This window comes from Suricata suricatta, chromosome 1 (assembly GCF_006229205.1).
Source record: "Suricata suricatta isolate VVHF042 chromosome 1, meerkat_22Aug2017_6uvM2_HiC, whole genome shotgun sequence".
Taxonomy (NCBI): Eukaryota; Metazoa; Chordata; class Mammalia; order Carnivora; family Herpestidae; genus Suricata; species Suricata suricatta.
Genome location: NC_043700.1, coordinates 141,384,191 through 141,398,812, shown reverse-complemented (window position 1 = coordinate 141,398,812; position 14,622 = coordinate 141,384,191). Strand labels below are relative to the sequence as shown.

The 14,622-nt window shown below is 35.6% G+C and overlaps 1 protein-coding gene across 1 annotated transcript in view; it reads right to left on the bottom strand.

The window, feature by feature from the left end:
* Positions 1-7,463, bottom strand: part of LOC115301936 (transmembrane protease serine 11C-like) — a 54,710-nt gene extending 47,247 nt beyond the window's left edge. Inside the window, exon 1 of the mRNA XM_029951955.1 lies at positions 7,408-7,463. Coding sequence (XP_029807815.1) covers positions 7,408-7,463 — 56 coding nt within the window. The remainder of the gene's footprint in view (positions 1-7,407) is intronic.
* Between the last annotated feature and the right edge of the window lie 7,159 nt (positions 7,464-14,622).

The window sequence follows — 14,622 nt, the reverse complement described above, 5'->3', positions numbered from 1 at the left end:
TTGAGATAGAGGTTGGGGCTAGTAATATAAATTTAGAATTCTTCAACATTTAGGTTAGAATCTGAGACTAGAAGAGATTACCAAGCGAGTAAGTATAGATAGAGAAGACCAGGACATGTCACTGGAGCACTATCCTGTTGAGAGATTAGGGAGAAGACCAAGCAAAGGAGACTGAGAGAGGCAACCCAAAAGTGGGGGAGGAAAAGAAAGAGAAAGTGGTGTCCTGGAAGCCAAAAGAAGTGTATTAGGGATAAGGAAGAAGATTAACTGTGCCAAATGTTTCTAACAGCTCAGGATGAGCAAATGAGCACTCAAAATGGACCAACGGACTGGCATTATATAGGTAATTGATGACCTTGATGCAAGAAGTTTTAGGAGTGGAAGCAGAAGAGAATGGTTAGAGGTGGTTTCAAAGAGAATGAAAGTAGAGTGACTGGAGACAATGACCACTGACCATTCTTTAAAAGATTGCTGAGAAAGGTAATATAGATATGGGACTATACATGGTGAAGGAAATGGGATCAAGAGAAATTGTATTTTATCATGGAAAACTTTGAATATGCCTAAAAACAGAACAGTTTAATAAACCTCCATATATCTATCACATAGATTCAAGAACTGTGAACATTTTGCAATATTTCATTTGTTTTTGGAAACATTTTTAAGTAGTTCTAGAAAAATAATCACATCATGACATTCACCCCTAAATATTTTATTTTCTCTATAAAATAAGGGTATTAAAAACATGACCATTGTAATACCTAATGAAATTACCAATAATTCCTTAGTAGCCTCTTATGCCAAGTTCATATTCAAATATCTCTAGTCATCCTCAAAATGTCTTCTACAATCTTTTTGTTGTTGTTGGACAAAAACCAAATCAAAATCTTCACATTGCATTTGGTTATAATACTTCTTATCTTTTAAAATCTAGAACAGCTTCTATACTCTGCCCTCATTTAAACATTTTTTATGACATTGATTTATTGAAGATACTGGGTCAGTTGTCTTATAGAATACCTCAGAAGAAGAGAAGTTTGTGTATTTGTGTTTCAAAACTTTTTAATTAAATGTTTTATTTTGTGACAATTAGACTCATGTTGTAAGAAATAATACAGAGGGATCTTTTGTACATTTTACAAGTTTTCCTCAATGGTAACAAACTGCAAAACCATAGTACAGTATCACAATTGGGATATTTAGACTCATATAATCAAGATACCTAACATTTTCATCACAAGGGTCCTTCATGTTGCCTTATTATAGCCATACCCACTTGCCTTCAGTCCGCTTATCTTCCTTAACCCTTGGCAACCACCAGTCTCTTCTCCTTTTCGATAATTTTGTCATGTCAAGAATGTTACATTATTGGAATCCTACGATAATGCGACTCTTTAGATTTTGATATTTTTCACTCTGCAAAATTCTCTGGCAATTCATTCAGGTTGTTGCATATATCAATAGTACTTTAAAACAATATTTTAAATTGCTGAGATGTATACTAACACTTTATCAGATATGTCACTTGAAAATATTTTGTCTCATTCTACAGGTTGCCTTTTAGTTTTATTGATTGTTTCCTTCACTATGCAGAAGTTTTTATTTTGATATAGTCCCAATAGTCTATTTTTGCTTTTGTTTCCCTTGCCTTAGGAGGCATATCTAGAAAGATGTTGTTATGGCCAGTGTCAGAGACATTACTGCTTGTTCTCTTTTCTAGGATTTTTATGGTTTCAGGCCTCACATTTAGGTCCTTAATCCATTTTGAGTTTATTTTTGTGTATGGTGTAAGAAAGTGGTCCAGTTTCATTATTTTGGATGTAGCTGCCATTTTTTCCAGCACCATTTGTTGAAGAGATTGTCTTTTTCCCATTACATATTTTTGTCAATTGACCATATAATTTATTTCGGGGCCCTATATTCGGTTCCACTGATCTATGTATTTATATTTGTGTCAGTACCATGTTTCAATTAGTCAGCTTTGTAGTACATCTAAAATGTGGGTTTATGATGCCTCCAGCTTTGATTTTCTTTCTCAAGGTTGCTTTGGCTATTCAGGGTCTTTTGAGGTTCCATACAAATTCTAGGATTATTTGTCCTAGTTTTGTGAAAAATGTCGTTGGTATTTTAAAAGGGACTGCATTAAATCTGTAGATTGCTTTGGGTAGTATGGACATTTTAACAATATTTATTCTCCAAATCCATGAGCATCTAATATATTTCCATTTATTTGTGTCATTTTCAATTTATTTCATCAGTGTTTTATAGCTTTCAGAATACAGATCTTCACCTCTTTGGTTAAGTTATTTTATTATTTTTGGTGCTATTGTTCGTGGCCTATATTGTTGTTATTTTTTTTAATGTTTATTTATTTTTGAGAGCAAGCCAGAGCTTGAGCAGGGGTTGGGGGGAGAGAAAGATGGAGAAACAGAATCTGAAGCAGACTCTGATGTGAGGTTCGAACTCATGAACCATCAGATCGTGACCTAAGCTGAAGTTGGATGCTTAACAGAGTGAAACACCCAGGTGCCTCTGCCTATATTGCCTATAGACAATATATGATTGGGTTATGTTTTTTTAATCCACTTTGTCAATATGTGTCTTGTACTGGTATATTTAGATAACTTACATTTAAGGTAACTATGAGTATTTTAGGGTTCAAGTCTGTCTTTTTAATACCTTAATCCAAACAGTTTTAAAAACTCTGGGAGATTATTTATCATTATTCATAGACTCATAGGGTTGTTAGAGGCATGAGATGACATACACAATTTGGAAACAATAGCTGAACCAAGTAAGAGAATAACAACAATAAAAGCTTTTAAAATAAGCTATCAAATTATTTGTGAATTGGAGGCAACTTTATTCTAATGGATCCATGTTTCAATATTGTTAAATGTTTTTCTTTGGCGCACACAAAATGTGTATTGGAGGAAATGCCTCTTTAGAAATTAAATTGTTATTGTACTCATGTTTATTAAGTGTTTTCTATGTGCCAAGCATTGTGCTAGGCAAGGGATATACGCTGATGAATAAGGTCACTAATAAATTTAAACTGTAAGAACTGTAAAATGTAAGTTTTGTTTTATGTACTTTATATATTTGTTTGAAACTATACTGGTAGTACTAGAATTTGCCAGGGCTGATGTAACAAAGGACCACAGACTGGGTGGCTTCAACAACAGAAATTTATTTTCTCATAGTTCTGGAGGCTGGAAGTCTGAGATAAAGATGTCGGCAGATTTGGTTTCTTCTGAGGCCTCTCTTCTTGGCTTATAGATGACTGGTTTTCTCTTGTGTCTCATATAGTCTTCCCTCTGTACATATGTGTCTCCTATTTTCATTTTTTTTCCGGGCTTAAACAGAAAAATTTATTTCCTCACAGTTCTAGAGGCCAGAAGGCTGAGCTCAAGGTGTTGGCAGAATTGGTTTCTCCTTAGGTCTCCTGCCTTGGCTGGTAGATGGCCATCATTTCCGCACGGTCTTTTATCTGTGTATGTCCGTGTCCAAATTTACATTTCTTGTAAGGACACCAGCTACATTGCATTGAGGCCCATCTAATGACTTTCTTATAACTTAATGACCACTCTGGAGATCGCATCTCCAAATACAGTCAGATTCTGAGGTACTAGGGGTTAGGATTTTGACATATGAATTTTGAGGGGACACAATTCAGTCTATAACATTTTGGATTATATTATATAATTTATATTTATATTATATATTTAATATTTTATATATTCTTTAGCCTTATGTTCAGTATTCCATGTATGCTTATGTTTGTGTGTATGTGTGTTTCATATATTTATATCAATGTACATTGAAATGTCCATACTAAATCATGATTAATTTGAAATGCCTATATTTATTTTATTTTTGTTTGAAAACAGAATTAATTACCTATCAAAAATTTGTTTTTTTTAGTTAATAGTCATTTTCTGAATAGGTGCTACTTCCTAAAGAGATAATCTTAACTAGATATCCAATGCAGGTGACATTTCCAAGTGTCATGTTTTTAGAAGTTTCATTTTACTTTTTTAAAGATTTTTTTGAGGAACCTCCATACTGTTTTCCAGAGCGGCTGCACTCATTGGTCTAACAGGAGAAACTTAACAGAGGACCATAGGGAGGGGAAGGGGGAAAGACAATTGGGAAGAGCGAGGGACACAAATCATGAGAGACTATTGAATGTTGAAAACCAACCCAAGGACTGAAGAGGGGGGAAGGGAGTGATGGCCATGGAGGGGGGCACTTGTGGGGAGAAGCACTGGGTGTTATATGGAAACCAATTTGACAATAAACTATTATAAATATAAAAAAAGATTTTTTTAGCATTCATTTATTTTTGAGAGACAGAGCATGAAAGGGGGAAGGGCAGAGAGAGAAGGAGACACAGAATCCAAAGCAGGTTCCAGGCCCTGAGCTGTCAGCACAGAGCCTGATGCGGGGCTCGAACTTACAACTGTGAGATCATGACCTGAGCCAAAGTTGGACACTTAACTGACTGAGCCACCCAGCCACCCCAAAAGTTTCATTTTACTTAAAAACCACTTTGACCATTTAAATATATTCTGTACAAATTAGGTTTTCACCTTGCATGTAAAAATATCAATATTTCTATGAAAATATGATGTCCATGAATAGTTTTGGTTCATAGTAAGATAAAATAAAAGTCCCTAAAAGACACTTCAATATGAAAAATGTTTTCCTCTACATATCCACAATCTGACCAACACACTGAATCTAGAAAAGTGTTTAAAATTATGGGGAAAAAATAAATGACTAAATTATATGGTAAAACCCTGGGAACTTAATTCCCATAGATGAGTGTGTTGTCATAAAGCCTCCTCCTTCATATCTGCATTTATGTCTGTATATTTTACTCAACACAGCTTGCCATGGAATAAGCCTTAATGAGAATGTACTAATTGTAGCATGAAACTGGTGGCTAAAACTTGACATATATTTTCTATTCATCTCAACTGTGCCCTTTTAATAGATTGAACTATCTAAAAACTGCTGCTTTTGTAGGTTAAAAAAATTGAATATTGGCAATTGTACTTAATTGAACTTACAGATACACTTGTTTCCTCTTACTAGTCTATAAGCTGATATAAAAAGTGATTCTTGTAAATAAGAATTTGTTTACTTGGGAGATTGACTTCAAACTTCTCTCAAGGGTAAAGTTCTTAAAATGAGAGACACATAGTCTTCTAGAACTGGAAGGGACTTTGCAAATCACCCATACTGGTGTCCTAATTTTGAAGAAGACATGTAGGACAGTATTTTCTCTTCAGGACCGTTCAAACCTGGGGAAGATAAGCACTCCAGGTACATATTTGTCCTTTGACTATCAGCATATTTAGCATTAGAGTTAAGATTAGGGTTCGTTCTGACCTCTATAAGGAAAATTAAGTTTTATATGCCACTCTAACATGCAGCTCTCACTTCTCTTACCCCTAAAATCTGAGATCACTCCAGTGGTTTTACTATCTTGATTTACAAGTGTAAAATTTTGGTTAATGAATAAAGATTAATTTTAAAGGCAAATGAACTGTTTCTGTCATTCTTATTTGAGTTTTCTTTGCTTATTAATTTTGAGAGAGAGAGTGTGTTAGAGAAAGTATGAGAGTATGAGCAGGGGAGAGGCATAGGGAGGGAGAGAAAGAATTCCAAGCGGGCTCTGTGCTGTCAGCATGGAGCCCAGTGTGGGGCTCATTCCCAGGAACCATGAGATCAAGACCTGAACTGATATTAGGGGTCGAACACTTAACTGACTGAACTACCCAGGTGCTCCACTAACTGAGTTTTCTAAGATGCAGATGTTCTTCCTACTTGCAACGGGTTTTATTGATTTGGAATGTAGAGTCCCCTGTATTTGTGTATGTGTGTGTGTGTGTACATGCATGTGTGTGTGCATATGCATTTGTATGTATTCCTGAATTCAAAAGGGAAATTAAACTTTATCAATATCCAGTTCTTTTAAGTATTCCTCTAAAAACCAATGCCAGACACATAAATTCCATTTTTTTTTCTAAGTGTTATTATTATTTGGAATGTTGGTTGAAAATAGACTACTCATTTGGTAGAAATTAGGTCTTGAGTAGAGTTAACATGAGCAATAGAGAAACTTGTTTTGACTTTAGCAACATGCCTTAATTTTTTCAAAGTGTTTAATTTATTCAGCAAGTCTGTCCTGAAGCTATTCAGGTGTAATGACAAAATGGTAATGATACTGAGGATTATTTAATGATTTCAGGAAAAGCGGCTTTCTGATGAGTTGTGCTTTAAAATTTTTAAATTCCTTGAATGGCTGAAAGCAGAGTATGTCTACACATTATTTCTCACATACTGTTTATGGAGCATAAGGAGTTGAGTGAGTTAACACATTAGAGCCAAGATTAAACATTTTTACCAGACTTTTTGCTAATTCATGAGGATGAACAGTAACAATTTGGAAAACATTTCAGGGATTCTCTTATAGCTAATTAAACTAAATATGAATGTGAATATGTAAGTGACTGACTATTAAAGCTGTGTATTGTGAAGTTACTTCCTACGCAATCTTGAACTGTTCACCTAGGATCTAGACGTTGGCAAGATAGTGCAACCAGAAAAGTTGTCCAAAGATTTTGTCAAAAATATGGGCCAGGCTCAAAGAGTTTGTCAAAACATTGATTTTCCTGGAAAATAGATTAATGTGTATGTGAACATTTACCTTTGTGTTAATCTGATTAACTCAAGAATCAAAACACAAAAATTATTTGTTCATCTGTGTGTACTATGGAATCAGTCAGGACATTTGTTTGATTTTTCAGGCGAACTGCTATCTGAGCATATGGCATTGCTAATGGGAAAAAATCAAATCCCCTGTTTGTGTTTCCAGCTAAATTTTAAATCACACCACCAAAAATGTCTAGTAGCGAAGCATTGTGATGTTTAAAAATTAATACTTAGAACTTTTGTCTGCCACAGCTTGAAGGTAAAAGACACTATTGTGAACATATATATTAATGTCTCTATTATCGACATACATCATTAGAAATCAATACTTATTACTATCTTATATTCTTTCCATCTTCAAGATGAAATTCATTTTAAAATTAAAATGTCCCAACTTGACTTTGGCAGTTTCAGCATACTTTTTATGAATGCTTTAATTTTGCTGGAAAGCTGTCTCACAAAATTAACAAGCCAAACAGATTCTAATGATTAAAAGTTATCCATCTTAATCATTCTTGTTTTTCTTTCATTTGGGATATATAGTGCTCCTATTTTTATAAAACGGTTATTAAAAAAATTTTTTTAGGATACAAATGAAACGACTTTGACGAATTTGGCCCCTTCAGGGAATTTCTCTGAGGAGCAATGGCGAACCCTCCTGCTGCCCACCTGCCCTCAGCCTACCTGGGCTGCAGCGGTGTCCATGCGTGCTGTCTCTGAGGAGTGTGTGTCTGCGCCATCTTGTCCTCCAGGGCTGTGTGCCGCAGTCATTCTCTACCTATTTAGCTTACGAAATCCCGTGACTTCTATGTGTTTTATGATAATGATCATATTTAGCACTCCTACAAACGCCTCATCTTCAAAGCGCTTTCTGAACATTTACTAATTAATTTTATATTAGTAAAACATGAGCCCTATATATGCTGCTCTGTAAATAATCCTATGACCCAAGTGTAGGCAAAATTTGTAAGTCTCGTTTGCTGTGACTGAGGAGCAATGGGGTCTCCTGGTTTGAGAAGGACAGTGAGCTTTTACTCAGTGTTGCCTCTTGTGAATTTGGAGACAAGTGGCTGCTCTTCTCACTAGAATCTACTTCTAAAGATTGTGAGAATTTCTTTATTGCTTTTTTGGCAAAAGGCTAATAGCTCTCCGAAGTTCTAACCCTCCATTAAGATCTGAATGCTCTCCAATTATAATTGTCTTGCCTCCTTCAACACATACATTATCCTTTTATGAATTTCTCCACGAAATTTTTACTGTTATTCTAATACTAGCACATGTTAAAACACTTTAATTCCCTGAAAATCCAAAGGGTGTTGATTTTTTTTTTTACTAAAAATAGATATGGATTTAACCAGTAATCTTCCCAGTTTTGGAGAGCATCCTGGTTCTTAGCAGCCAATTTAGATCTTGGTGTGGAGACTAGCTACGGCACATCCTCATATTTAACCATCTGGAAGAGAAAGAATTTGCCAGAGGGCAGGGACCCACAGTAAGGGAGAATCTAATTATTCTGGGAAAAAAGTCTTCCCTGGGTAACAGGTTTTTGTTGAAGAGACTCATTCTATGATCAAGTAGAATCATTGTTCTACCTACGCTATCTCCTTTCTTCCCAAATATGTAAATGGACAGATAATCAGAGAAGTCATCTTTGCATTAAAATGAAAAAGAACAATAATGGCAGTTCTTGTATCAGTTATGAATAGGACCTTAATCAGATATAATTACTTTAAAATTTTCCATTTTAATTGTATTTGAGTATTTCATACTCTGTGCTTTTGCCTATGTCCTCAAAATTTCCAATATGTTCTTCTCATTCACATTTGTCTTTGCAAGTCCTACTCATTCTTTACAGTTAGCTCAACCCTTACTTTTTCCATGTGGACTTCTCAAAATACACTGCTTTATCATATGAGGCTCACAATCTCCTGGGATCTCACACCTTGCTGAGTTATCATGGTGGTTAAGCACTTATGTACAGGGATTTCTCAGTGTATTGAGGCAGAGAGACCCTGAAGTAGTCCTGCTGAGTTTGGTGGTGACTGGAGTGTGGTGGCAGACAGTGGCCCATTTATTCTGTGCCTCTAAGAAGTGTGCAGAAAGTGTGTGAGAAAGCTGGTTGACCCACCTTCATGATTTGTTGAGTCTGAATCAGAGACAAAATGGGAACCCAGACCTCTGAGAGACTGGTGTGGAGGGTCGAGAAAGCCTTCAGACCAGACAGGGCAATGTGTCTCTGGAAAGCGCAGTCTAGACAATGACTCTAGATCAGCCCCTCAGCCCCTGTTCTTTGACACTATGTAAGCTAGGATGCCTAAAATGTAGATAGTGAGAATATGGTAACTTGCCTGAGAAAACCCCAAGCTATCTGGGAAAACCATGGATTGATGAAATCTACTAAGAATAGAGTGTGTAGTTACCACCATTAGGCAGAATGGGGGCTTGAAAGAGAAATGTGATGAAGAAAATTACTTTTGGTGGGATGCGTACTTTAGTGTATTGCAAGAAAATATATCAGCTTAGGGTAGCAAGTGTGAGTGTGAGCTTAAAAGTTGGGGGGCAAAAAAAATAAATAAAGTTGAGGGGCGCCTGGGTGGCTCAGTCGGTTAAGCATCCGGCTTCGGCTCAGGTCATGATCTCACGGTTCCTGGGTTCAAGCCCCACCTGGGGCTCTGTGCTGACAGCTAGCTCAGAGCCTGGAGCCTGCTTCAAATTCCATATCTCCCTCTCTTTCTTACCCTCCCTGCTCACGCTGTCTCTCTCTGTCTCTCAAAAATAAATAAAAAAAAACATAAAAAAAAGTTAAAGTTGAGGCAGCTTTTAAGTTATACAGAAAAGAAGGTTTTAGAAAAGTTTTAGTTTTTAAGCATTGGGATATTTAAGAAGTATCAAGGAAAGATAGAAGATAGGTTTAAAGAATTATAAAGAACAAAAATGCCATAGAAAGATGTTATAATGAAGTTACAGCTCTAAGTTTCCTTTTAAATTCCATAATTTTATGTGTTTGGAAATATCTCTCCTATATGCCTAACATTTGTGATCATGTATACTAGAACACTTAAAAAAAAACCCTAAAGGTATTTTTTCTCTTGTTAGAGTCATTTAAAACTATTAATAGGACACCACTTCTAGCTGACTTACCTGAAGCCCTGAAGCTTTTACCAGCACCCCTCATGCCTTCATCCTGGGTTCCCTCTCACCGTCTGCTTTCATTGCATTGGTATATATGGAAGCTTTAGGTTTGTTTCTTTTAGAAAAGCAGTGCCCAGAGGGAGTTCAGGGGAAGCATTAGGTCCCTGGGGACTGTTATTTCTTAAAGAAGTCAAGGCCCCACACAGAACATTTTTATATAATGAGTTGGTGAAATTTTAAGGAATGGATGATTAATATAAGCTGAGTGAAATGTTGGAAAGCTATTTCTTGAGACTCTGGACCCCATCAGAATTGTCTGTTATGAAAAAGTGTGACATGGGTTTGGGGGAAGACTGAGAAGCTATTCTTTCTGCCCTTGCACAGACAACTCCGTCATTCCCAAGGGTTTAGGGAAATCTCCAGAGATGGTAGCATTTGTGGCCTCACTGTGAAGATAGGTGTCATAGATTTATGAATGGCTTCATGGGCACTGTAGGCATATTTGAGCCTGGCAAAGAGGAAAACAGGCCAGCTTCTATGTGATACTTATGGATGGAAGCAGTGTGGTTCAAGAAAGAGGCATATGGATTATATCATCACACTGAGAGTGAGAATATGTCTAAAGAGACACCAGGAAAGAACAAGGAAATTTGCTAAACCATCTGAGTATCAGGATTTTGAAGGTACCAATTTGAATTAGAGCTAGTATATGTTTGTTGATATTAGGGGGTGTCAATACATATAACTCTGGAAAAATCCATTATCAAAATGTCTTGACCCTCATCATGTGGGGGGCACTGATGAGAACATGATGACCATAGTAGAGAGGAAATTGTATTTAGATATTCTGACTCTTAGGTTAAAAACTCAGAATTTGGAAACTAAAAATAACATGTGAAAATCAAATCATGCCTACGATTAGTTTCTAAAGGATCAGTATACAGGCTTTAGAATCTGGAAAACTGCCTTGAGATCCTAAGTTGGCAATATACCAACTGTGTGATCTCAGACATTTTACTTAGCTTCTCTGGGCCTTAGCTTCTTATACAGCGTTCTAAGGGTTTATTATATGGAAGGCCTGCTGCTTAGCAGATGGAAGCAGCTACCAACTACTGTATCACCAATGGAAGCAATATCGACTATTATAATGTAAGAACGCAAGTCTGAAGTTGGCTTCTCAGAATCATTAGACAATAGAAGGGCACACGTTGACCAAGGAAGGAGGGACCACCCTTGTAATACCCAATCAGGAAAGGCCAGTTAACACCTTTAATATTTCTAAGGGTGGCCTAAAGATGGAGGCTATAAGATAATCACCTATTGCTTAAGACTAGTCACACTCTACGTGAGGGTCCTGGGCCCACTTTGTGATTGGTCAATACTCTAAATGTTGTGATTGGCTCTCACTAAAAGTATCGATGTATGATTAAAGTTATTGCCAGTATTGATAGGGGGTAGGGATTGGATCACTGTGCCTGTGTTGCCATTTCCTGTAACGCCCCCTTCCCAAAAAAGCCCCCACCCCACCATGTTCGGGGCTCTCAGCATGAATCCACTGAGCCAGTAAAGTCTGTGAGCCGGAGCTTAGGCCCGGCAAGCCAAAACTCGTAATAAAGCCCTTTGCTTTTGCATGTGTGACTCTGTCTCCCTGGTAGTCTCTGGTTTTTGGGGGCAATATTGGAAACTTGGGTATAACAATATCTTATTTCAGCCATCCTTTCAGTGAGGAGGGTATCAGTCACTTTTGCTTCCATTGTCACACATTATTTTCCAAAACATTCATGGGAAAAAAATGGATTTTTGCTCCTATGGTTTCTACTTATCACAAACAAATCCCCCTAATGAAGTAGAGCAGCTGGTGAGAAATATCTGTAAATTCTAGAATAAGACAAATTTTCTTAGCTGAAGGGTAACTTTGAAATTGGTCAAGTGAAGAGACTGTGAATACATGTGTTTAATTGAGGTAATGCAGAAATCTGCATATGTGGGGGTATCTTAACAAAACTACTGCCAGTAAAAACAGATATCCTCATAAACCTTTTATCTGGAGCAAGTTTTAATGTTAATGACCACATTTCCAATATATTTATGTTAGAATTCAGAGAAATTGTCTTTACTTTGTGAATTCTACCCAAATGAGTATGGTAATCATTTAACAAATGCTCATTTCATAATATTGTAGGCTTTATTTTTTTCATAAAAGAAAGCGATCCAGAAGGTATATTTATGAGAACTTGGTTTCTTTTACACTAACTTAAGGACAGCACTTTGCCTGATCTGTGTGTATAAAAGGAGAGGTTTAATTTCACTTAATGGGAAAATGTAAATGGTTGGTAACAATAGAGTTTGAACTTTGAAGCTTTCACACTTTAACTTTTCCTGATCAGGTTTTGTCTGGCATGAATTCTGAAAAGGAGCTCAATGCAATCTGATCAAAAAAGAGATAGCCTTTATTTAATTATCCAGCTATACTGGAGGGAACTGAAATCTTTCACCTAATAGGATTGGAAATTACAACACTAAGAGGATTTTGCACTTTCTGTTAAGGAGCAGTATTTTTTTAAAAGTGTGATTAGATCTTTAGAAAAAGATGTCTTGCTTAAAATTAAAATCAAGAATTAATATAAAATAATCTTTTAAAATGTATAGCTGGCTGTGAAAAATATTACTTGACTGTATAACTTCAGAGCAAAACTTCCCACTTAAAAATTTCTTTTTGGCTCAGTGTTATTCTATTTTTAAATCTTTCTTCTTAGTAAGTTTTATATGGTCTGTTTCATACAATTTATTAAAAGGCTCACTTTATCCAAAGTAAAACACTATGAAGTAGGGAACATTATTGTTGAAGCCTTACAGATAAGGAAATGGAAGCACTGCCCGTGACCTACCATGGCCCTTCAGTAGCCCAGTGTTGAGTGGAAGAATAGTGCAGGGGTGAGAGGTGGTGCACACAGAGGGAGAGCTTTGGTCTGAGTCACAGAACCAGCACTTGGGCTGTCTTCTGCCATTTTTTACTGTGCTTGGTCACTTCAATTAACTTCTAACATTTTATCTGGAGGTCAAACAACTTTTTAAAGGAATATTCTTGCTTCTTCAACTTAATGTGACCATTAGATCATCTTATGGGTTCAATTTATTTCCTTATCTTTTTCTTAAAAACAAATATATGCAAAAATGTCTGATAATGTGAAAATACTATCCAACGCTGGACCGTAATAGTTAGACCAATAGTACCACTACTGTTTATCAAATTTATCTTATATTGTTGTCATTTAAAAATGTATCTATAAGGCTCTGGCATAATAAAGCTTCTCTTTAGTTTAGATTCCTGCAGTGAAAACTACTGTTAAAAATTATAAGCTTGTGATAGTTTAGAAAGCTAGATGAAATAGGTTTTGGCAAAACTCTGACATTTTCCCTGCTATGAGTCCAAACATCTAAATATCTAGTTATATCCAAGGGACTTACTGAATTTATCTCTTCTGGGCATATATTAGTGTCTTAAAGTCATAGACTCGGCTACTATATTTGGTAGTTTCCTTTCCTTATTGCAAATTGTAAAGAAATACCTGATGGGAAACCTTGACTATTTTCCTTGACTAGTAGAACCAAAACGGGAAAATAAATTGTTGTAGTCATTAAAATGGAAATGGTTAGAATATTAAAGGATGCTTATTTCAAGAGTTTTCCTATGAAAACCCTGAAAATGTTAAAGGCTGTAAAATGCTAGTTCTGATTTTGTAATTTTTTAGAGAGAGACTAAAAATGGTAAGGTAGATAATTATCAGCAAGGAAAACTTGGGGTCACTGAATCACTAAGTACTTTTCTAAGGAATGTTACAAGTATTCTATTTACAAACACATAGAAAAACATGCAGCCTTTTTTTACTTAAAACATTTTTACTTTTTTATTATTGCAAATGCTATTATTTAACAATCTCTGAATCATTTGAGCTTGTCTCTTGTTAAAAAATGAGATTATATATTAATTTTATCCCCAAACTTATAGTTTAGGAAAATTACTAGCACAAGAAATAGTACCATACACACTATGTTTCTTAACAATGTGAACATTGATAGACAATCATACTATATCTATAAAAATTCAAATTTTGAAAACAATTATCAAAATATTAATGTGGATTATGAATAGGAAAATTTTTTCTGCTATCTACAGTGATATATATGTTTTAAAAAGTTTCATATATTTCCTTCAGGGGCTTTTTTCTGAATGACCTGAGAATTATTGTTTTCCCTTATTATGCCTGACAATGCTGATTATTGTTCTTTATCAGAGATGTGAAAAATAATATACATATGGGAAAGTACATAAAACATAAGTGTACAACTTAATGACTTACCATAAAGGTAAGAAGAGGTTTGTGAACCAACCAGCAGCTCTCTGCCGTTCCTTTCTTAGGTACAGTTCTATCCTGTCCCCTAAAGGTAAATATTGTTTTATACTTTTTGGTAATAGGTGCCTTGCTTTTTTTGAAAAGTTTTTCATGAGTAAAATGAGTCCTTAAACAATGCAGTTTAAAAACCTATAAATGAAATAGTATATATTTTTTGATGGCTGTTTTCTTTTGTTTAACTTTGTGTTCTTAAGGTCCATTGTGTTAAATGTGGCTCTAGTTTATTCATATTTGTGGCTGCATGATAATCCATTGTATGAATATAACAGAATTTACTTATCCATTCTACTGTTGATGGTCATTTTGTGGTCACTATTTTGGCTATTATGAATAATTCTGGTTTGTATATTCC